This window comes from Martes martes, assembly GCF_963455335.1.
Source record: "Martes martes genome assembly, chromosome: 7".
NCBI lineage: Eukaryota > Metazoa > Chordata > Mammalia > Carnivora > Mustelidae > Martes > Martes martes.
This window is the reverse complement of record NC_137894.1, coordinates 104,878,797-104,901,380: the sequence shown is the minus strand read 5'-3', so window position 1 is coordinate 104,901,380 and position 22,584 is coordinate 104,878,797. Positions and strand designations below refer to the sequence as shown.

Genomic DNA, 22,584 nt, shown 5'->3' with positions numbered 1-22,584 from the left:
GTGAGTTAAAGCCTCTGCCTTCGGCTCAGGTCATGATCCCAGGGTCCTGGGATCGAGCCCCACATTGGGCTCTCTGCTCAGCAGGGAGCCTGCTTCCTCCTCTCTCTCTGCCTGCCTCTCTGCCTACTTGTGATCTCTCTGTCAAATAAATAAAAAATCTAAAAAAAAAAAAAAAGAGCCTCTTTTCACAAATTAGAAATGAGAACCAGAGAAGCCACTGTTTATTAGCTAGGTTGCTGGCTCATGTCCAACGAGCACAGGGCTGAAAGGGAAGATCTTGCTCTGTGAGGACATGCTGATGTCAGACCATGTCTGTCCCAACACGGAGTCCCTTCTCCTGTTCTCCTCTCAGAAGGCTACTTGGACTTGAAGTATTTCATGCTTCTGATAAATAATTCTTAAAATTTGTGAAAGCAAATGTTATCATCTCAGCATTAAAAACCTGAAGGGCAGAGCGTGAGAATCACCATAATCTGGGGAGAGAACTATTAGGTGTCCGCTGTAGTTTTACTGACTTCCCAATCCTGCTCTAATGGAACAAGGCATCCAATTTAGCCTAATGCTTATTTACATTGCCAATATGCCTGCTGACTCCAGCCCTCACAGGAGTGAGGGGCTTTGGGAAAAAAGACTAATGAAGTTTAGCTGCAGATTTTTATTTCAAATACTTGGCCCCGATTCCTACACCTTTTATTTAGTAAACCCACTAGAGATATAATCCACTGGGGCAGAGCTACACAGAATTGCTCTCTATTTCTGAATCTGGTAACACATTTAAATTCTTGCTTTCTCTCTTACTTTCTGAGTACCCCCAACTCAGTTCACAGAGAAGAGGTCAAGCCACTAAAAAGCCTTGGAGTCAAGATAACGACCAGTCTGCTTCTGCCGCTGTGCGGAGGGCGCCCTGAATTCCTCCGAGATGTGTCTAAAAATGACCTCACTGCACCCCACTCTCCTCTTCTACCTCCACTTCATTCCTCTTCCACAATTGTAAGACTTGCCTCTGATCACTGGTCATGAAGCTTTGACAAACCCAGCTGTGCCTCAGAACCACCTGAGAGATTTTAACATTTAGGGAGTCTGTTCTATGGTTGGGGAAACAGGGCTTAGGAATTGGTTTTCAAATGCCCATCAGATGACTCGGATATAATACCAGGTCTGGGAAGCTGCTGCCAAAAGGCTTCTTTCCAAAAAGGACACCAATTTATTTCCACCTTCTAGGTCCAGAGAACTTCCCATCTCCTCACAGCCTCCACCCTCTGATTCATCCAAGTATGCCCTCTTTAATACATCCCTGCTACCTGAAGCTTTCAGAAAAGAATAAATTTTATCTACAGTACCTCCTTTTTTACACTCTCCCTGTGACCTCACTGAACTTGGCCATTATCTCTGGTACCACCTAAGCGGGGAGAATCCCACCACAGTCCCTATTGTTTACTATGCAACCGTATGTGCCAGGCACTACATTAAAGCTTCTTTATTTGCTTTGTCATTTAATCTTTGTAACAGCTCTGCGAGCTGGGTGTAATCTGCATCTCACAGAGGAAGGAGAGTAGAGAAGAGGACGTGACTGCCTACGCACACACCCAGAGCCCAGCACAGTGCCTGACACATACAGGCATTAGACAAGCATCCATGGAACAAATGAATGACTCCAAAGCTTCTGTCCTACACACTCTCCTCAGCTTGCACCCTTGAATCCCCATGCTCTAGAGGACACCCCTAGAGATCCCCCCGACCATCTTCTCTTCGTTATAATCTCTCTTCACCCCAACCTCTTCGTCAATGTTTCTCTTCTTTCTATAACAGTTTCTGGAATCTATTAATAAAAAATGTATGTGGCAACCTTGCTTATGTGAGAGCAATGTTCCTTACGTGAGGAACCTGTAATATAAATGTACTTCACACACGGTATTTCCTGCTAGCAGTGGTGGCTCTGCTTTTCTGCTCAATGGAAAAGGACAAATGTGATGAGGGAAAAAGAAATGCTTTGGCATCTCTTGGACCCTCTTTTCAACACACTAAATATCGGGGTAAGTGCTATTGTCTTTCACTGGCTGTGGCTAAATAACTTGGACCAGGAAAAGGAAGTCAGTTAGCCAGCATAGTGAAAGAGCAGAGGCCAGGAATAGGACTGTTTTTACAAAAGGGCCAACTTCAGTTGTTGTATTCTGAAGGAAGTGGGGCAACTTATGTCCCTTCTCTGCGCTGGCACAGCAAGAGGCACAAACGACCCTCTTGGCATTTGATGCTGAGTGTTAATACCAAAGACATATTCAAATACTCACCAAGAGCTGGTCTCTGAAAGTCTCATAATGTATATATCTACAACGGTCAGTGGTTTTCTACATGATTTTTCTTTTTATAACTGGTACCAAATTAAGGTCACACGGCGAATGGGGCTGCTGAAACCAAGTGGCCCGGGTTTCCCTTTTAAAATTCTGGGTCATCCCTGCTGTTCTTTATTACATTTCTTAAAACCTACTGTGACTTAATGAACAGTTATTGGGGGGAGGTGCGGGGAGGGCTGGAAGGAGCAGTGGTTAAGAAAATTTGAATCAATGAATACCAAACACCAAATGCTACAAGCTCTTTCAAAAAATTTTACATAATTATAATAAAAGGATAAAATACTTGGCAATCAGCATGACAACTAAAATAGCTTGATTCAAGAGAAAACAGGGCAAAAATGCCCCTAAGACATGGAAAAAGGAAAGACTGATGCACTAAAGTCAGGAAGAAGTATTCGCGCACATTTCTAAAATATACAGAGGGCAGAGCTGCCCAATTAACCATTAACGCCGCCTCTTCTCTTGTCGGGGCCTCATTATTTACCTTTTCTCATCTTTTCTGCTTGTTCTTTCCACTGTTTAACTTCATTTTCATTAACCAACCTGTATAATAGTTAAAGGAGTATTCATTACAAAAAACATAAAAGGCCCACTGCCAAAATACATGCTCTCTAGGTACAAAAATAGTCCGCTGCACAGAAAGCCCTCAGTATGCTTGAAACCCATTTAAACCCGGATGTTACTCAGATATATTACATATATATATATATATATATATATATATATACACACACACACTCATCTTTGACGTCTAGAACATTTCAGTTCCCCCAGCTGCTATTTTAAAGTAGGGAAAAAATAAATGTCTTACATGGTGACTATTATCTCACAGATCGCAAAATAAGAAACTTACATTCGTACGACATTCTTAATGTTAAAGTTTTCCAAAGGTGTGGTGTCGGGGTCCTGTCCTTTGTCATTTTGAATAACTATTTGCTGTATAATTCTATCTAGTAGTAGCCAGTACTGAACGGTGTTGCCACTTCTCTTATCTAAAAAAGAAAAGAATGGTGGAAAAATACTTCAAGTTGTTTCTAAACTAGGATGAATATTTTTCAATAGTGGTCACCCGCCAGAGCCACAGAATCAGAGATGTTTACATCTGCACCAGCACTTCCCAAAGTTTCTGGAATTCTGACATGCAGTGATCACTTATGTGATTGAGAGGCACTTTCTAGCCTTTTCGAAATGTGTTGTGAGGCATATATTTATTTTTAAAATCAAACTAGGTTATAATTCACTTCAGTTTTGGAATGTCACAATACACAGCTCACAATTGGAGCTGTGTGGAGACACTCTGGACTGTCACAAAACCAAGGTATGGAATCCCTGGTGTGCACCCAACCTAATCAGTACTGCTCAGAAGACAAGGTCTTTTGGATGACGTCCAAACATTCGGAAAACACACATGTAAGTCACAAACACACTCACAAGGCATTTGGAGGCAGTGGTGCAGGATGGACATGAAGTGAGGGTAAGCTTCACTATGGGTCAGCCTCTTCCTGGTCAGTTCAAACATCTGAGTCGCGCTTTTTGTGTCTATGTGAACCTATTCCATATGAAAAAGAAATCTAAGTCAAACAGCCAATATCCTCAGTATCTGCAAAGCAAGGTAAGCAAATCCAAGGCAACCAGCTAATCCTGCCACGTGGGCAGCAGGTTATACCCAGTCCTTGTCCACTCAACACACAATAGGGAAATTCTCGGAGCTGATGAATTAAATCAGAATAATCGTGAGCATACCTACCAGTTCAAATCTTTTGGCAAATTCTAGTTCATCTTCATTTCGGAGCATTTCAAAAAAATCTAAATGTCTGAAATCCAATAAAAGAGAATATTAAAAGTAGAACATCCTACAAACACAAGCACATGGGAATTAGGACATTAATACGATGGCCTTTCCTGAATATAGAGAGATTTCTCTAAAAGAAATAAGACAACAAAATTTGGATGCCTTTAATTAACTGTTCTAAGGAAAAAGACATACTCTGACTGAAAGGAGATCACAATAAGAGACAAACCTAAAAACCTAGGATGGCTGGTATATAGTAGACAATTAATAAATATTTATCAAATCCAAAAACAATCAAGTCCAGATTCTGCTCACAGACTCCCTATAGAAAAATAAATCTGGGGCACCTGGGTGGCTCAGTGGGTTAAGCCTCTGCTTTCTCTGCCTCTCTCTCTGCCTGCCTACTTGTGATCTCTCTCTCTCTGCCAAGTAAATAAATAAAATCTTAAAAAAAAAAAAAGAAAGAAAGAAAGAAAAATAAGTCCATATATCTACACTTGCCTGACTGATGAATTAAGACCACCAAAGAAATACTCATGTCATTCACTTATTCATTCAAGTATTTACTGAACCCCTACTATGTATTTTAGACACTGAGGATAAGTTCTATGAAGACAGGTACATCAGGGTAAAGGGAAAAGAGAATGATGGGACGTGATGTGAGTTGTGTACACACACTGCTGGAAAAGCACTCTCTGAAGGGAAGAAGGGAATAAGCAATTTAGATATCTGTGGTAAGATCTTTTAATGTTGAGAAAATAGCAAGTGCAAAGGCCCTGAGGCAAAAGTATTTTGACATAGTCATAGACTACCAAGGAGAAGAGCATGTTCAGAGTGCATGAATGAGGAAGAAGTGCAGTAGAAGGAAAGGTCTGAGAGCTAGCTAGTGGGATAGCTCAGAAATAGTGAAATGATTACAAACAAGAGCAAATGAACAATAGAGTGAAAATTCACATTCACAGAATGCCTCTCATGGTGCCAAGAGATTCCATGTCTTATAGCCAATCTTCATAACAACCCACAAAAGATAGTGGTCATCATTATCATCATTATTATCACTATTTCTTGTGGGGGGGGGGACCAACCAGTAAGATTCAGAAAAATTGACCACCTTGACCAGAATACATAGCAAGTTAGGAGGTAGGATGAGGACGTGGATTCAGTCTGATGCCACGTCCCGCATTAAGTTCTCTATACAGTGTGTTACTTCTTTCACTGACAAAGTCTTAACATAAAAGCACCATTCATTGAACTAATATTTGGGAGCCAACTCCTTATGTTACAGAAAGGCCACATGCAAGTCACAGGCACTATGTACAAGGAAGAAAGCATGAGCTATCTCAGATGATACCAATCTGACTTACCTATCTAATGTTGAATTTTCATGTTCCCTTAATTTATCTATTACAGGTTGAATTCCTAACATCAGAAATTCATAGCGAAGATGAAGTCTAAAGTCCAAACTTTCCTGAAAGTGAAAGGGTGGTAAAACACATATTTATGCTTTTTGGCCTCACAGAAACCTTTTTAAGAAGATTAGTCTTTAATAATACATGTTTTCAAGAATAGTATGGAAGGTTCTTACCACTCCTGCACCTTGGCTCAGCACTGCATTGATGAAGGACATGATGGCAGTCTTGAGACTCACTTCATCTCGATACCGCCCTGTGCTTTTATCCAAGTCGTTAATTAATGTCTACCAAGGATACAAACGTAAAAACAAAGGATGGAATCATCACTAATCTTACACTCATTTTATTGATTTTTATACTCAGAAGTAAATGTTTTAAATCTTGCGTTTACTCAGAATCACGTGGATCCATAGAAAAGCCACCTTTTATTTTTCTTAAATATGTTCAAAACACTCTACTTTCAAAATTCCGACATCACCTACGTCCATTTATACATGTATGCAAAGTACAAAAGACTGTGCTTTTGACTTGGCTTCTTTTTTTATATTTGAGTATAAATACGGTGACATAATCTCACTGTTTATATTGATACTAAATCAGGAACGGTAACCTGTGAAATTTCAGGGAACACTGCATTTAGTGGATTCAAAAGATGTGTGGTAGGAAGCAGGGCCACATTTTCAAATTCAGTAAATCTAAAATCCCAGGTTGATCAACTACTGAAAGCATATTCTACTCTGGTACTAAAACCCAAGAGGAAGGAAACACTTGAGTCATCACCACAGAGGGGAGTCCTAAGTGATGATCCCCCTTCAGGGCCAGGAAAGCACCTGTCAGACAGGGTGGATGACAAAGTGAAGAGTGAGCACGCCCACCTGAAAGCGGGTTCTTTCGCTGGCATACTTCTGGTAGTGCAGCATGGCCTGCAGAACCTTCTTGTGGCCCCCGGGAACCAGGCACACGGCGCCCAAGATTTCCAGCACGGCCACCTTCGTTTTAATGTTCTCTGTGCTCAGACTCTGAGCAATCACATTAATACTCTCAGAGTGGGCCAGGACATGAGCCCGGCCTTGAGAGTTGTTCATTAGCGCCTTTATACATCCAATGAGAGAGGTATGTATTCGAGACTCTGAGGTCTCGTAGTCCATGGTCTTTAGAAAGTTGAGAATACATGACAGGCCATCCAAGTCGATAAATCTGGTTACAAACCTGGCAGGAGAAGAAGGTTAAAATGGATCAGACTTAGGTCTCTTAGCGATTTTCTAATGGCCCTTACTGGAAAAGTTTTGCCCGGACAGGAGAAAGGAAGATGTAGTTTCTGAAGTATCAAAGACCTCATGAATGAAGTCTTCTGAATTCCTGACCCCTTCCTCAGCACAAACCCAACGGTCAGCTCTACCAGATATGTGAAATAATCTCTGTTTGAGATAAACAGATCTCAACCGATATAAGAAACAAAACCAATGAATGGATCATATCTCTGCCTGCCTCTCTGCCTACTTGTGATCTCTGTCTGTCAAGTGAATAAATAAAATCTTAAAAAAAAAAAAAAGTCCTGTGTTATCATAGCTTCCTAAACACCTTTATGTTAACCACTGACCCATATCAACGAAAGTCAAAGAACATCCTTAAACTCCAGGATATTTGCTTGTCAAATGATAATCTATATTACTAACATTTTGTAGCAAAACCCTTCTTTTGTAGGACATGCTATGGGAATGCCTATATATAAAACAAATAAAGGGCAGCTGGCTGGCTCAGCCCATAGAGCATGTGACTCTTGATTTTAGTGTCATGAGTTCAAGCCCCATGATGAGCCTGGAGCCTACTTAAAAAACTAAATAAACTGCTAAAATAAAACAAAAGTGAGCCTTTGTTACTGCACATTAATTGATATCCATGGCATTTATTTACTGTAAGCTGAACAATGAGAAAAATTCACGATGCACATATACACGTGAAACTCTGAAAATTTCAGAAATAACATAACTTGTTTATATGACTACTCCAGAAATTTCCTAACTTACTTAGTTTTGGATACCTATTAACATCTGAGAATGCAAACATATACACAAATAGGAAAATACTGATGTAGTTAGGATTGGTACAAAACCTTTGTCATACAACTGCATAGGATTTTTGATAAATCAATATATTTTTCTTAGTTAGCATTTTATAGTCAAATAAAGAAAAGGAAATCTTTATTTTCCAGCCATCTCATGCAGTCACACAATGCAGATATAGCCCAGCTGGTTAAATCAAGTGGCTTCATTCACAGCTCCTATATTAATGAAATGTACCTATAAGCAACCCAACATTCCACCAAACCTTAAAGACTAATGGAAAATGAAGGTGTGAGAGATACACAAGTGGAGGCTGACTGCCCATTTTTTAAAGTAACAGTTTCATTGAGATAAAACTCACATGTCATAAAATTCATACTTTCAAATGTATAATTCAGTGATATTCACAGAGCTGTGCAACCACTGACATCATCTGATTTCAGAACACTCTAGGCATCCCCAAAGGACCATTTCCCCCTTTCCCCAACCCTAAGAAACCACTAATCTTTCTCTCTGAATGGTTTGGTCTTTCTGTCTGTATGGATTGATGTTTTCTGGACATTTCACAGAAATGGAATCATGCAATATGCTGTCCTTTTTCATCTGGCTTCTTTCACTTTGCGTAAATAACTTCAAGGCTCGCCCATGTTGTAGCATGTATCAATAGTCTATTCCTTTCCAGAGGTGAATAGTAATTCATTGTATGGATATATCACCTTCTATTTATCCATTCATCAGCTGATAGAATTTGGGTTGTTTCTACTTTTTGGTCATTATGAATACTGTAAACATGAGCACTCCTGTTCCCTCAGCTACATATTGAGGAGTAGAATTGACAGGTGATAGGGCAACGCTATGTTTAACATTCTGAGAAACTGTCCAACTGTTTTCTGAAGTGGCTGCACCATTTTACATTCCCACCAGCAATGTACAAGGGCTGTGATTTCTTCACATCTGCACCAACACTTGCTAGTCTCTGTCTTTTCAAATTTATGTCATCTTAACAGCTGTCTGCATATCTTTTAATTGAAGAAAACCAATTTATTGAATGTTCAATGATTAAAATATTTCACCCATGATTCAACTGAAGGTTTTTAAGACTTCCTTGAAAGTTTGGCTATTGCAGAAAAAAGAAAAACGGAGGGTAAGAAAGAAGGGAGAAAGAAAGGGCAGAAGAAGAAAAAAAGAGAGAGAGAGAGAGAGAGAGAGAGAGAAGTAATACATGCTATCCAGGAAAGAATTACCTCATTGGCTTTGTCCTTAGTGCGGTCTTCAAACTTTCTATAGTTTTACTTCTCTCTTCTTCCTCTTCCTTCTCTAAAGCCAGGAGAGATTTTCTCTATGCAAAGAAAACTGAAGTTACCTCTTCAAATTCTATGATTTAATTAGGATATAAGCAAGACAAGTCCACAGATTACATGCTACTATCACTTTTAATACAAATAAACAACTAATAAATCTATTACTAGGATTCCTATAAAACCAAAATATAGAGCAAAAGTACTAAGAATTCCAAATTTGTTACCTCTACTGAATGTTCTTTCAAAATTTAGATAAAGCTTTAAGAAATGTTTAGAAATCTTCGATAGAGATTAACTTGTCCAACTATAGTTATATAACTATAACTACACTCTGATGAAAACATTACTATTTATATTTGATAGAAAGAAGGTTGGATCTGCAGTTAAATACAGCATTCTGGCAACTCAAGTTAGTGACACTATGACACTATCAAACCACAGCAGTTTGTGTAATCCTCAAGCCGAAAAGTAGAATCTTCTACACTTTTTGTTATGCCAAATCATTTAACAGGAACAATCAAATCGGACACGATACTAAGATGAACAATTCTTTCAGAGTATATACTTAAATTCTAAAAATGATTCAACATCACTTGGAAATGAGGCTGTGGAGTGTGTGCTTGAGGGAGCGGGTGGGAGGTTTACACCCTCCCTACCTGGGCATCTGTTGAGCAGAGCTTCCCAAACTTTAATGTGGACATGGATCTCCTGGGGCTCTTGCTAAAACGAGGGCTCTGGTTTGCTGTGTCTGCAGGGAAGCCCAAGATGCTGCACTTCTGACCAGTTCCCATGCAGTGCTGATTCCACAGGTCTATGAGCCGCTCTCAGAAGAGCAAGGCTTTCAGGAAGATCTCAGCTGACGTTACAGTCATGGGTGCTAGTGAGGTTTATCTTCGTGAGAAAGTCTATTCCATTCCTTTGAGCTCATGATCACCTAGTTGTACTAAAAGTATCCTCCAGTCTTAATGACCTCAGGGGTCTTCACCCACAGAACCGCTGGTCCCTTGCCATCATCCTGTTCTGAACATGTGCTATTCTAGTCTCAGTCTCCCCTCCTGCTACAACTTCTGATAGAATGCATGGCTGGGAAACAGACTGGGGTACTGTGGGGTGGTGGGGAAGGGAGGTTTGGCTCTTATCCTTGTGTCTCAGTGATCCAGTCTCTCCCTTTCTTTCAGGACTACAGATCATCAGAGGGTGACTTGACTTCATTTTTTCAAGTTAATAGTATCAGTATTAAGTAACTAAATGGGAACTAAAACCTAAATTTGATTTCACAATTAAGAGGGTTAAAGCTCCAAAGAAATATATCAGTATCATTTAAGGCAACCGAAATAAAAATCAGTAAAGTCTTCTTTTCAAACGTGTTACTGTTTCTGCTGACACTGTCCTCTTGCTGGTGATGTGCCCGGACAGCTGTGACCAGAGGACGGTCGGGGAGGAAGCTGTGTGCAGAAATGGCCAATAAATTTCTTCACGGCTCTGTGAGACCCATTCCCTGGAAAATTCAGCCCGGATCCAGCCAAGTATGTTTAATCTCCTATGGCACAGCTGAACTCGTTTAGACTCTGAAGCAATCACTTTGAATCTGCAGCTCAGAATCAAGCTGTTTAGGAACATCACAGCTTGTTCCTAAGCTTAATCACACAAAACTATACCCAAATTGAAGACACACATTTCTTATTAGGGTTCATTAATACCAAGGAAAGATGCACGTACTTATTCTTTTAACAATGTTGGTGAGGATAGAACACCTGCATAAAGACAGACTACAGTAAGTCTTTTGCTAGGAGAGCTGGGAGATTCATGAAAAGTCAAGAAAATTGAATTAGAATTTCCTTTCCCAGTGTAAGGACCATTACCTTCCTTTTAAAACAGAGGCAACATACTCTTTTCTGTATGTGATACAATTAGATTTGAATAAAAAACTGTGTTTGTTATACTAAGAAAAGTGAGGGTATGCAGATGAACATGATATTCTAATATGACTTTTCAAAATAAAATCCATTATATGAAGTCTTAAGTTTTCAAGCTTCACATTTAGGAAGAAGGCTTGATTTGCAGCTTTTCACAGATAAAGGAGACATCCCTACTTTCTAAAGAGAGCTGCTAGGCCAACCATCTAGTATGCCCCTTGGCATACGCAGGTCAGGCTTGTGGCGGCCTCCCCAGGCGCTCTCTGTACTTACTCAATCCCCTTTGCCTGAAAGTGGGCAAAGGGCAAAGCGCCTCCTGGTAGAGGATCTGATAAAAGCTACTAAGGTGTGCACTGGAACATGCAGTTCTGAGAGATACAAAGTAGGCACAGAAATCATTCCTGTCTGGGTGTCTGGTACTAAGCTCCTGTTGGAAACATTTCACTGGTGTGAAATCAACAAGCCAGTCTGCTCAGCGCGCTGAACTTCACCTCGCATCCTTCCTCCCTGGGAGGGCACAGAGAAGCCCATCCAAAGGAAGCCCAGGTCCTTCTCGAACCTGTTGGGCTGTGCTTTTATGATACTGTTTTTCACTCTTTAAAAGCCAACAGATCACTCTGGGGTCCTCCAAAGAACAAAGCATTCTTGTTAAGAAGCTACGCAAAGTCACTGAACTTGTTCCGCAGACCAGTTGAGTGCTGCAGTTCTGGACCCGGGCTGTTCATGGGACTCTGGAGGCATTAAAGAAAACAGATGCCTGCCCCACCTCGGAAAAGTCGGGAGGTGGGGGTGGGATTACCAGGCTTCTTTTACTTGCCAAAGGGTTTTAAAAAACGGTGTGAGAGGCAAATTAGAATGGAATCTTTAAGCTCAGTCTGATAGGTTTACATTCCAGCTCTCCTCTTCCTAATTAGATGACCTTGGGCAAAGTAACCTTTCTCCAAGTCCTAGACTCCTTATCTATAAACAGCACTTCCAGCACCGGGTGCTTATAAGGATTTAAAACAACCCGTAAAGTGCCTGTTATGCTGCTGTCCCATGGTGCTGAGCGCTCCAGAGAGGTAGGGATGCTGAAGACAAAGGACAGTAACAGCGTGGATCAATCCCCTTCAACAAATCCCTAAGCTAGAGAGCTCAAGTTGAGCTGCCAGGCTGTGAAAGGATTTGGAGGAACTGTAGGTCTTTCCAGTCCTCGGGGACAATGTCTCAGCCTCTCCGCTGTGTATTGTTGGGAAATCTCCAATACGGTTAGCAGAGAGACCAGCCAGAGCCACAGTAGGAGGCGGTAGCAACAAATATGGTGAGAAAAACAGAAAATTCAGTACACGGTTTTTGGTCTCACCAGACCGCCTCGTTCGTTACATACACAGGAGTTCTGCAGGCTCACAAACTCAGGAGTTGTTACTGCCTTTTACCTTTAACCCTAGAAAGACGCCACCTCTGTCCTTCAAGGAGCATTAGAAAGCTTTGTTAGGTGTTAAGCACATAAAGAATAGCAAAGTGACTGACAATTTAATTGCCTTGAGATACTCTTGGAAAGGATTTTGGATTAGGAAGCAAAAATAATTAAAATGTAGATGACTCATGAATGCAGCACAGGGTTGTCCAAGGAGCTGGCCGAAGGAGAAAGAAGGCTCTTAGAGAAGTGCCTCATATTGGCACATCACAGACCTAGTGCAGGAAAGGAGCCAGGGTGACTCCATACAAGGCATGGGTTAAGTCACTACAGGACAAATTAACCTAATTGCCCCCAAAGTGTGAAGAAAAGAAAATGCCATAGTATTTAGCACTTCTCCATTTATAGAAGTGAATTCATTAACGAAGAAGCAACTTCCCTTGTTACATCAAACAATGCTGACTTAATTAGAAAGCAAGACTTTCTGCCCCACAGCTCTTTTTTTCCCTACCAGCCAGGAACAAGAATTTAGAACTTAACCTTCAAATGCAGGAAATGTAAATGGCTCTAAGTTATTATTGCTCAGGCTGTGCATAGAAAAATCCCTGATGGTCGTCACAAGTCCCACACTTTGCTAACATATTCATACAAATGCTGAGATCACTCTTTTCTCATCTTTGCCATTATGTAGGATGCCTTGGACAAAGAGGCGTTGGGTGTTATTTTCTGCAGTGCTTTTAGACTAGAAATCCTTGGGGCAAAAGCTTATGCAGTTTCTTCTATAATTTATATAGCCCTGTCCACATTTACTAGGCTGTTTATTATTCATTGTGCAACAGCAAAAGAAGTATCTTCAAAGAAAAAGCTAGAAAAGAGGAAGCTACTAAAAGTCAATGTCTCTGAAAGTTTTTAATAAAAGTGTGAGTGATTCACATATTCTAATCAGTTTTTAACTTTTGCAGCAGCAGCAAAATATTAGACAATGTTTTTTTTTTTTAAATGTTTGCCTAAGTATGAGGCAGCTAATTGTCCAAAAGGACTCTGGGAAAGGAAGAAGAGGTAGAGAAAAGTATTTATTATGGAAGCTATCATCTTGCATGGATATTATAAACTCAAAGTTGAATCTAACAGAGTGATCTTAAAATCCTGAGCGTACCCACACAGGTGAACACTGCTGCACCATGGGCAATCACCGATTTTTATCAACATGAATAGGATCTGAGTTAGTAAGGCTCAAAGGTTGAGGACTTGTTTCTGCTGCATATTTTAGCTGGGATCAATATGTGCCCTAAAGGGTGTTCAGAATGCTGACATTACACAGCCATCCATGTGATCAGAGGCGTATTTTAGGCACTGAAAATGCACCTTTAGCAATTACTTAACCAAAGATTTCCCAAGGACATCTCAGCATAATTTTTACGTCTTTTATTCACCACTTATTCCATAAACTCCCTTTGTTATTTACGAGAGTGAAGGAGCACCTGGCTGCCCTGTAACATCAAGAATCCAGGAGCTAAGCAAGTCTGAGGTGGAAAGGAGAATGGGAGGAGAACAGTGAAGGAACAGTTCCACTGTATTATTGTAAAATGCTACTAACGTGTAGACTACTACTGCTGTTACAACGCTCCAAACGACTGGTAAGAGCAACTGCAAGTTAAAGTTGAACATAAGCCAGATTTAAGATTACATTTCCTCTTATAATATTAAACTCACGTATATTTTAGTGTGTGCTGATTTTATGTAAAACATACTGGAAAAAATCATTTCACCAAGTACCACTCCTGCCCTCCTTTTCAACTCCCCCCTCCCCCTGCAACACTGAGTGTTTGGAATGGAGTTTGGAAAGATAATGACATTTGGTAGTTCTTACTCAAGTGAATTTATTGTCCAATTGTGTGCTAAATTTGCCTTTTAAACTGTGTGCCATTGAACAGAAAGTATACCTACAGCAGCCATGGAATTGAGCTGATCGATGTAGAATTCAGGCCAACTTGTTGCTCCCTTGTTTTCTTCCTGGTCCTAAATAGAAAGCAAAAAACATAATATACCACCAGATATATACGCACAACGGCCATAAACACATCCGACTTTCAGAGCGTCTAGACAATGGCCTAGATAAGCCATTAGAAGACAATGAGATAGAAGATGTTGGTCTTCAAATGTTGGCTCTAATCATCAGACTGTTCCCTCACCAAGGGACAAGACAGTGCTACAGACAGAGTTAGGTGTGACAAAGGGGACATTTTCTGAACCACGAATCAAGGGGAGTTTATTATTTTATCATTTTTTAAATTTATATTTTTTAAAAAATTATAAAACAATGGACATAAAATATTGTATTAGTTTCAGGGGTACAACATGGTGATGCAGCATCTATACATGATGTGAAATGGCAACCACAATAAATCTAGCTACCATCTGTCACCATAAAAGTTGGTACAGTAGGGGTGTCTGGGTGGCTCAGCTGGCTAAGTGTCCAACTCTTGATTTCAGGTCAAGTTGTGAGATCAAGCCTTGGTCGGACTGCAGCCTGGGCGTGGAGCCTACTTAAGATTCTCTCCCTCCCTCTCCCTCTGCCCCCCACCCCCACACCCTGGCTCACCTGCCTGCCCACTTGCTCGCTCTCTTAAAGAAAAAAAAAAAAGTTTGTACAGTATTGTTGACTATAAAAGGGAATTGAAATGGGAACTTAGCCACACCAGGGTATGATATTGTTTTCCTTCAGGGGCACAATAACATTGGGAAGGGCACAGTGTTTGTTGTGAGGACAAAGGATGTCTAGGTCCTGTGAGCACTGAGGACAGCATTGCTCAACTATATGTCTGGATTAAATCCACAAAAGGAGGAAAAGTGTCTTTAAGAATGACCACAAGATTTGGCCAGTTGTTAATTAGACTATTTCAGTTAGTTTATTCAGACTCCAGAAAACAGTAACAATTTTGAAGGGTTTCATTTGATGTAACCAAAACTAGGTACTGCTTCAGATGAAAAGGTAGAATAAAGCCTGACCCTGGATGAATAGAAGTAAAACGAGCACACACTATTCACAGGCCCAGCCCTCTTGCGGCGACAGCTTGTGAGTTTGAGAAATGCATCTGAGCTGACGGGAACTGGAACCCAAGGAATGCAGGAACCCCTTCCTAAAGGTGACTCTGGCCAGTCTTTTGTCTTACGAAACAGGGTGACCTGAAGCCAGCACCAGGGCCCTCAGGGCCTCTGTGGATAGTAGCCCCCAGCCTGAACCCTCACCTCCCCGCAAAATCAGGGGGCTGTGGCTTCTGCTCCACACGAACACCAAGTCCGTCAGAAGATGGCACTGTACTTGGAACTTCGCAGGCATGTCTGCACACCTATGTGGCTAGAAGCCATTTGTGTGACCTAATAGACTCGAAGAGGAAAATTTCAGAATTCTTTAACTTCACATTCAGAGAGCACCTTAGTACAACTGTACCCCCTGTCCCCTTGGAAGAGATGCTGGGCCAGGTACATAGAGCTGCTGGGGGACAATGAAGTAGTTACTACCTATTTACTAAGGTCAGAATCTCAGTCTTTGGGATAGCAGTTTCAAGGTGGGGCTTTTAATTTCAGCCCTATACTTTACCTCAAAAACACTTTTCGAAGCAAATCTTTCTAGGCGGGTCTACTGCGGTGAGATAAAAGAACGTAATTTCAAAACTATTTGCTAAGTAGTCACAAAAAGCAGGCAAAGTAACTAGTGCTGGTGGTGCCTTAAAAGCCGGCAGTAACAGATATCTGAACTCGAGCAGTTGCACGAATTTCGTCTGGAGACTGAACGAGCCAGATGATGGGGACAACAGCTTAGAGCAGCAGCTTTGAAGTTGGACTGCATTACACTTGCATGGTTTTAAAAAGCTTAGGAAATCTGATGAGTTTTTAGAACAGTCCTTGGTTACTATTTAACATGTTAATAAAGTAGCTACAGTGGCAGTGTAAATGCTGAACCCTTCTCCTCCTAAAATGGAGTATTAAAGTTAGCAAAACCCCGCTGTTACCAATGTATCCAGCAAGCCAAGACCCACAGCGATAGCCAATGGTATTTGAACCTATAAAATCAAATAGAAGGTGCCAGATCTTTTTAGTTCCTCAAACTAGAGCAAGTTTCCAAAACTGCAACAAAATCCTGTCCTGTGTCTCGGGTCCCCTGAGAGCCTGTCTATGGCAAGCTTAATAGTCTTGGTTAACAGAACAGGAGATCATTTTAGAAGCTGAAGATTAGTATACAGAGAGAAATCTTTACACTTTGGAAATGCTTTAGTAATGTAAACATATTAAGAGTAGACCTAGATACTGTAGTCAAAACAGGGGAAAGAAAGCTTCATTTTTACTTCACATGCCTCAGGGTTGAGAAAATCTTGTGAGCTAACGTATGTAAAAGCTTCTCATAAAAGTCCTGTTATCACTATATTCCTGGGGGTGATCCTCCGAGTTCTTCATCTTGGCAATGTGTCTCCAGCTTCCTCTGTGCAGCCCTGGTCCTTCGATACAGATGTGTCCTCCAGTAGCCAAGTGAAACACATCTGTGGATCAGCTCTCTGCTCCTACTTTGTGCGGCGGCTAGAGTCTGTAGTTACGCGGAGCCACGGGCCAGAAACAGGTGAGTGCAATTGCTGTCAGGGTGCGGGGGTCCACATGCTGAGGGGAAGACTCTACCCTAAGAAGTCCATGAAAGAAACTGCTGATGCTAGTCAAGATGTCTGATATTCCTGGAAAGCACCTGGGGCCTATGTGTTACCAGCCTCTAACGTGTTATTCTTTGAGCCATCTGCCGCCCCTCTAGTTTCTTTGTTACAGAGAAACAAGTGGAAAAATAAACAAGATTGTATAGACCGCATTAGTTGTAATGAAAGCGACAGCAACATCTAACACATTCAGAGCTTAAGATGGGTCAAACATTGATTGTTCTAAGCACTATGCTCTTCATGTAATCTACTGGATGGGGTAGCCGCTGTTTCACTCATGTTAGTGAGGAGGAAACAGCAAAGAGAAGACCGGTAAGCCACCAAAGATCATCCCGTTGGAAATTCAAAGGCAGTGGGAAAGAATCAGGGCAACCTCTTTCCTAAAATTAGACCTCAGATTAATCACAAGCAATATGCAGTAAGTACAAAGCTAGCCTTTCACTCTTAACCACTTAACTGTATAAGAAACTCAGATGTGGTTAGTGGCCAAAAATGAGTTTGCTTTTCCCTAATCCTTTATTGCTATTTTTGCTACATTCAACATTTCTGAATATTATTCTAATTCTGAATATTGTTCTAAGGCCTGATGTCTTACTTGGATGACCTCTGATCCCTCTTCTTTAGACTTTTTCAGTGGGAACTCTTCTACCCCCTTATCAATGCCTTATCTATATATAATGTGTGTGCATACAGACAGCACTTATGAAGCTTTTCCCTAACCTGTTCTCCTGTTCTGTTACACACCAGTCTAATAACCATCTTCACAGGGATTTCTCAAGTGCGCTTGAACATGAGCTAACAGCATTGAGCAGTTCAGGACCCTGGAATTGCAAACAAATCTCTACCTAAATTATACACACCTAACCCTGCTTTTGACCATGGCCTTGACCGATTCCATTACAACTTTTCTGTAATAAGCAAGAATATTAGCTTCATTCTATTCTTTAAAAAATCTATTTTTCCTTCTTTTAAAACAGATTGTGGGTAACACCAAATGACCCCTAGAGAAGGTTTTGCACTATGAGAATACAAATTCTAGCAATTACATTAGATCCTTTTGCATTACACCTACAAAATGGCTAATTCATATTAAAATCTAGTTTTGATTTCTTTTAAAAGTGTTATAAACATTTATGTTTGTATGCCTATTTTTAGGTCTATTTCATAATTAGCACTCAACTGATACAAACATTTTATGTTGCTAAATTTTCTGATTACTGTTTTTAGATAATATATGCAAATATCACTTATTTTCAGAGCGATGGGATGGTGGAGTGATGACTAGATTGGCCATCTGAAGATGAGATTCCAGAACTTAACTTTTTGGTTTACTCAATCAGGATTTCTTGGTAAGTTTGAGTATCTCTGGGCCTCATTTTTCTTTCTCCAAATTGAGAGGGTAAGGCCAGACTGTTTCTAAAGTCCCTAGAAGTTCTGAGATTCTATAGAACTCTGATAGTGAGGTTTTATGGAAAACCAGTGTGTACTCTCCTTAGTTCGAGGGCCCAATTTCTAAAACCAATGATTTTTTTTTAAAATTTATGTTGTTCAGTGACTCAATTACAAAATACTTAACTTTCAACAGCTACTTCTTTTATAAGGTAATTGGAAAGGGGGAAAAAACATTAATTTTACTATTTCTCTAATCCAACTCATCCTATTTCCTTGGTAGGTCGATAGTCAAGCGTAAGATAATACTGATGAACAAAACTTCCCACTGGATGGAGGCTCTGACACTTCACTTTGCTTTCAGCCTACACTAACTAGTTTGAAGCTCTTCTCTTGTTATCTACTTTGTTCCCATTATCTCACATTCTGAAGAAACAATAAAACAAAACAAAACAAAACCCCCTTTGCTAGAAAAGTGGTATAGCACAAGGGACCTTCAAGAACATTTACTTTCTTTTCCTTTAAATCAGGCTTTAATTAACCAACTTATTTAAAAGATAAAGAAACAATAGTTTTTTTTTTTTTTTTTAACTTGGCCTCATTTTTAACTGGCACATTTTTCATTCCAGATCTCTAGTCAGTGGCTAGTGAAAAAAATTCCAAGAGATCCTCCCCAACTCTCTTTAAATGTACAACAGTGCATTTATTTTTCTCAACATCACTTTGCCCATAAGAATAAATTTTGTACTATTTCTTTGTACTCTTTCCGAGGTAAACATTCACAGCTATGTCCCAGACTTTTTTCTCTCATGTCATGATCATCTCTCTCTACCAAGCCAAGCTGGCTGTGTTCCCCTTCTATCACCATCGACAGACACATATTTGAATCCTCAACCACTCACTACTTATGGTAACTTATAGGCAGGCAAGTTAAGTAACCTCACTATGTGACTCAGTTTTAATCTCCTTATCTGTAAAATGGGTGCCTACTTCACTGGTCATTGTGAGGACTTAAAAGGTATTACAAGTAAAGAAGGCACTGAGAACAGTACACACAGAACATGCTTGATAAATGTTAGCTAGGATGATAAGGATAATATTCCAGAATTTCCAGCTATGGACATTATAAGTCCTTGTTATGCTAGGATTAAAAATTTGGAGGTACATTTCGCAGTGATTGTTCAAATTTAAAACATACCCACATAGCCTGTGTCCTTCCTTTAAGTCTACTTTCACAATTATATACTCACACAATTATATATTTAGCCCACAATTATATATTTACACTTTTTTTCACCACAGTGCTGTTTTGAGTCAGCAAATAAAGTGAACAAATATATGGCAAGGGAGATGGCTGAATAAATTACTTTGTAGCAGTAACACAGAATGAAGGAGAATTATGTAATCGCATTCAAAATGACCAAATATAGTATGGAGGGGGCAGGGCAGGGAGGAATGCCTCCGAAAACCATTTCTCATCTGTAGGAAAAAAATGTACATGTAACATACAAACATTTCTAGAAATAAACACAAGAAAATTGAACAATGGCTACCTCTGGGGAGGTCTTTTACTTACTAACTTTTGTATAATTCAAACTTTTATTTTGCCACAAACATTCACTATTTTCATAGTTAAAACAGAAGTTCTAAAGCACTGTATATTCTTTTAGGACAAATGCCTTACTTTTTCAGATGTTCTATGTAACACGAAATGCATCAGGTCAACAAGATCCTGGCAACATTTGGGATGTCTCTGTTCTCTACACTGGGGGCACCCCTCTGTTCCCCACAGCAAAAAGGTAAAAACATTTCGATGTTGTCTTGCTCATTGGATTTTCTATTTCTATAACACACTACAACCCTAACATCAAATGTTCATGTAAAGGAATTTTATGATTTGGACAAAGATTTATGTACCTGAAGGATGCTAAAATTTTCAAAATTTCTACCCTTACATATCTGTGTGGCAAACAATTTCTTAGTAACAGCTAAAGACTTTCAGTGAGACTCAAAGCACAGTTTAAAAAATTAAGTCTTTAAGAATAACTTCTTTTGAAATTACCACAGGGCAAATTTTTAATAGGATCATTTCCCAAGTAATAATATGTAAGAACTGGTAGAGTTTTTCTTTCATTTCAGATGCTGTTAGTAAGACCCCAAACAAGCTGTACAAAGGTCAATTAATTGCAAAGGACATGTTCTGTGGTTGTTCACCAGACCATAAATCACAGGCTGAAGCAATATGCACTTGGCCAACTAAAGCCATAAATTTCCACATTCACTGTTACAAACCTATGAGGTTCTTAGATAGTATTTGTGGAAGACATATCCTTTCACTGTTTAGATTGGCTAAAAACTCTCTAACGATGTATAAGGGTAACTCCAACTCAAATAGTAGAGACATATTAAGGTTTAACTAAATGAACTTCAACAGTAGAAAGGCACTGTTTCAGTGTAATACAAAGTAAAATTCATTTTGGTAATTTTTATTATAGGACAAAGGGAACTAAATACTAACAAAAAGCTGTGCCATTTATGAAGAAAATGGTACTAGAACACATGTTAACTGTGATCATATATAGGATCAAGAAATCCCATCCCTTGTTAATGATCAAAATAGTTACCTGTGGCATTAAATGGTCATTGCTATCTTGTTTTTCATGGACCCAGCCCCATATACTAATGAATGCAACAGATGTTAACTAAATTTGCTTTGTTCCTAGAATTTGTACAGAATACGAAGGACAAAGGGGGCAGACAGGCCAAAACATTTTATTCTATTAGGTATGATTCCCTGATGGGCGTGTCATCTACTAAACTCAAGTGCATGATAGGAAATAGGTGCTGAGGAACAGGTCGAAGGAACAGGGAAGGAAGAGCAGGTAAGATGGAAGATGGAAAAGTATTTTGTGGAAGTCCTTGTTGATTACTTCTGCTGACTTTACTTCTGGCTCAGTAATAGTGTTATCAGCATCTTCTCAAAGGACAGTTGTGGTGAAGCAGGGAATAGCCTGACAGACGGGGGGGTTGGCAAACTTCTTCTGTGTGGGACCAGGTAAGTGTCTTAGACTTTGGCCACACAGTCTTTTGCAATGACCCAACTCTGCCCTGGTACAGCGGGAAAGCAGCTACAGCTAACACTTCCATGAAGGAGCACTGCCGTGTTTCAATAACACTTTATTTGCCAAAAGTGGCTGGATTGCTGTCATGCCCTGTGCTAGAAAAAGCTTGGCTCTCAAGAAGGCAGGAATGCATCAAAGTTTGAACCTGGGCATCAATTTTTTTCCAGGTTATCTCCTCTCCTGGAAGCCACTCCTTTTCCAGGAAAGCCCATCCGTATGTTAGGAGCAGCTCACAGAGTATGTGGAATTTGCCTGGTTACCTCCATTGTTTTCTAGAGAAGTAGGATGTACCATGCCTGAAAAGTTCACCATCTTCCCAAACTCACTGCTCCTTCAAAAGCAGTGTAATCCTACTTTTTCAAATAGGATAGGGGCACCTGGGTGGTTCAGCCAGTTAAGAGTTGGGCATTTGGTTTTGGCTCAGGTCATGATTTCAGGGTCGTGAGATCGAGCCCGGTCTCAGGCTCTGCACTCAGCAAAGTCTGCTTGGGATTCTCTCTCTCTCCCTCCTCCTCTGGGTCTCCCCTTGCATGCTCTCTCTTTCTCAAATAAATAAACAAACAAAATCTTTAAAACAGCATAGCATCCTTTGGTCTTTTAAATCCTGATTTTTGCCTCCAAATCTTTGTCTTGTTGTTCTTTCCCTGGGAAGAGAAACAGCAGCAGGTCCACGGACCTGGATTCCCGAGACTGCTGTTTGCTCAGTCCTTCCAACAGCCTTCCCTCCGGCCCCTCGCAGTGGGCTAAAACTATACCCTATGTTTGACGCTTGCCAGAGGGAGGCAGTTGGTTTCAAAAATGAATTCCTGTGTTGTCACATTTCAAGACAGTCACGCGGTCCCTGGGACAGCCCATCTGGTTACACTGTTTGGCCACTGTCACAATTACACATCAAGCGGATCTACTGCCCAAATCCGGCTGGGCCCACACAAAGAATGATTACAGAACAGCAGCTTCTGCATCTGCCAGGAAACCCAACACCTCCTCCTAAGCCTCAGAATGTCAGTCAGTTTCTGGAAAGACTGGAGACTGACTTGCAGTAACAAAGGCTTTCATATTTAGCACTTAGAACCATGTTAGAGGAGCAAGTCTCCTTCCCCATTTTTCCCGGTGCTACAGAACATCTGTATGTTTTTAAGGAG

At 40.3% G+C, this 22,584-nt stretch overlaps 1 protein-coding gene across 4 annotated transcripts in view; it reads right to left on the bottom strand.

Moving 5' to 3' along the window:
* The window catches only part of DAAM1 (dishevelled associated activator of morphogenesis 1), a 163,061-nt gene that overhangs the window by 40,897 nt on the left and 99,580 nt on the right, over positions 1-22,584 (bottom strand). For all 4 annotated transcript variants that reach the window (XM_080809656.1, XM_080809658.1, XM_080809657.1 and 1 more), the window contains 9 exons: positions 14,179-14,250; positions 8,863-8,957; positions 6,431-6,764; positions 5,729-5,839; positions 5,508-5,611; positions 4,099-4,165; positions 3,783-3,900; positions 3,205-3,343; positions 2,836-2,894 (listed from right to left, as the gene is read on the bottom strand). In XM_080809656.1, the coding sequence (XP_080665782.1) occupies positions 2,836-2,894; positions 3,205-3,343; positions 3,783-3,900; positions 4,099-4,165; positions 5,508-5,611; positions 5,729-5,839; positions 6,431-6,764; positions 8,863-8,957; positions 14,179-14,250 (1,099 nt within the window). The remainder of the gene's footprint in view (positions 1-2,835; positions 2,895-3,204; positions 3,344-3,782; positions 3,901-4,098; positions 4,166-5,507; positions 5,612-5,728; positions 5,840-6,430; positions 6,765-8,862; positions 8,958-14,178; positions 14,251-22,584) is intronic.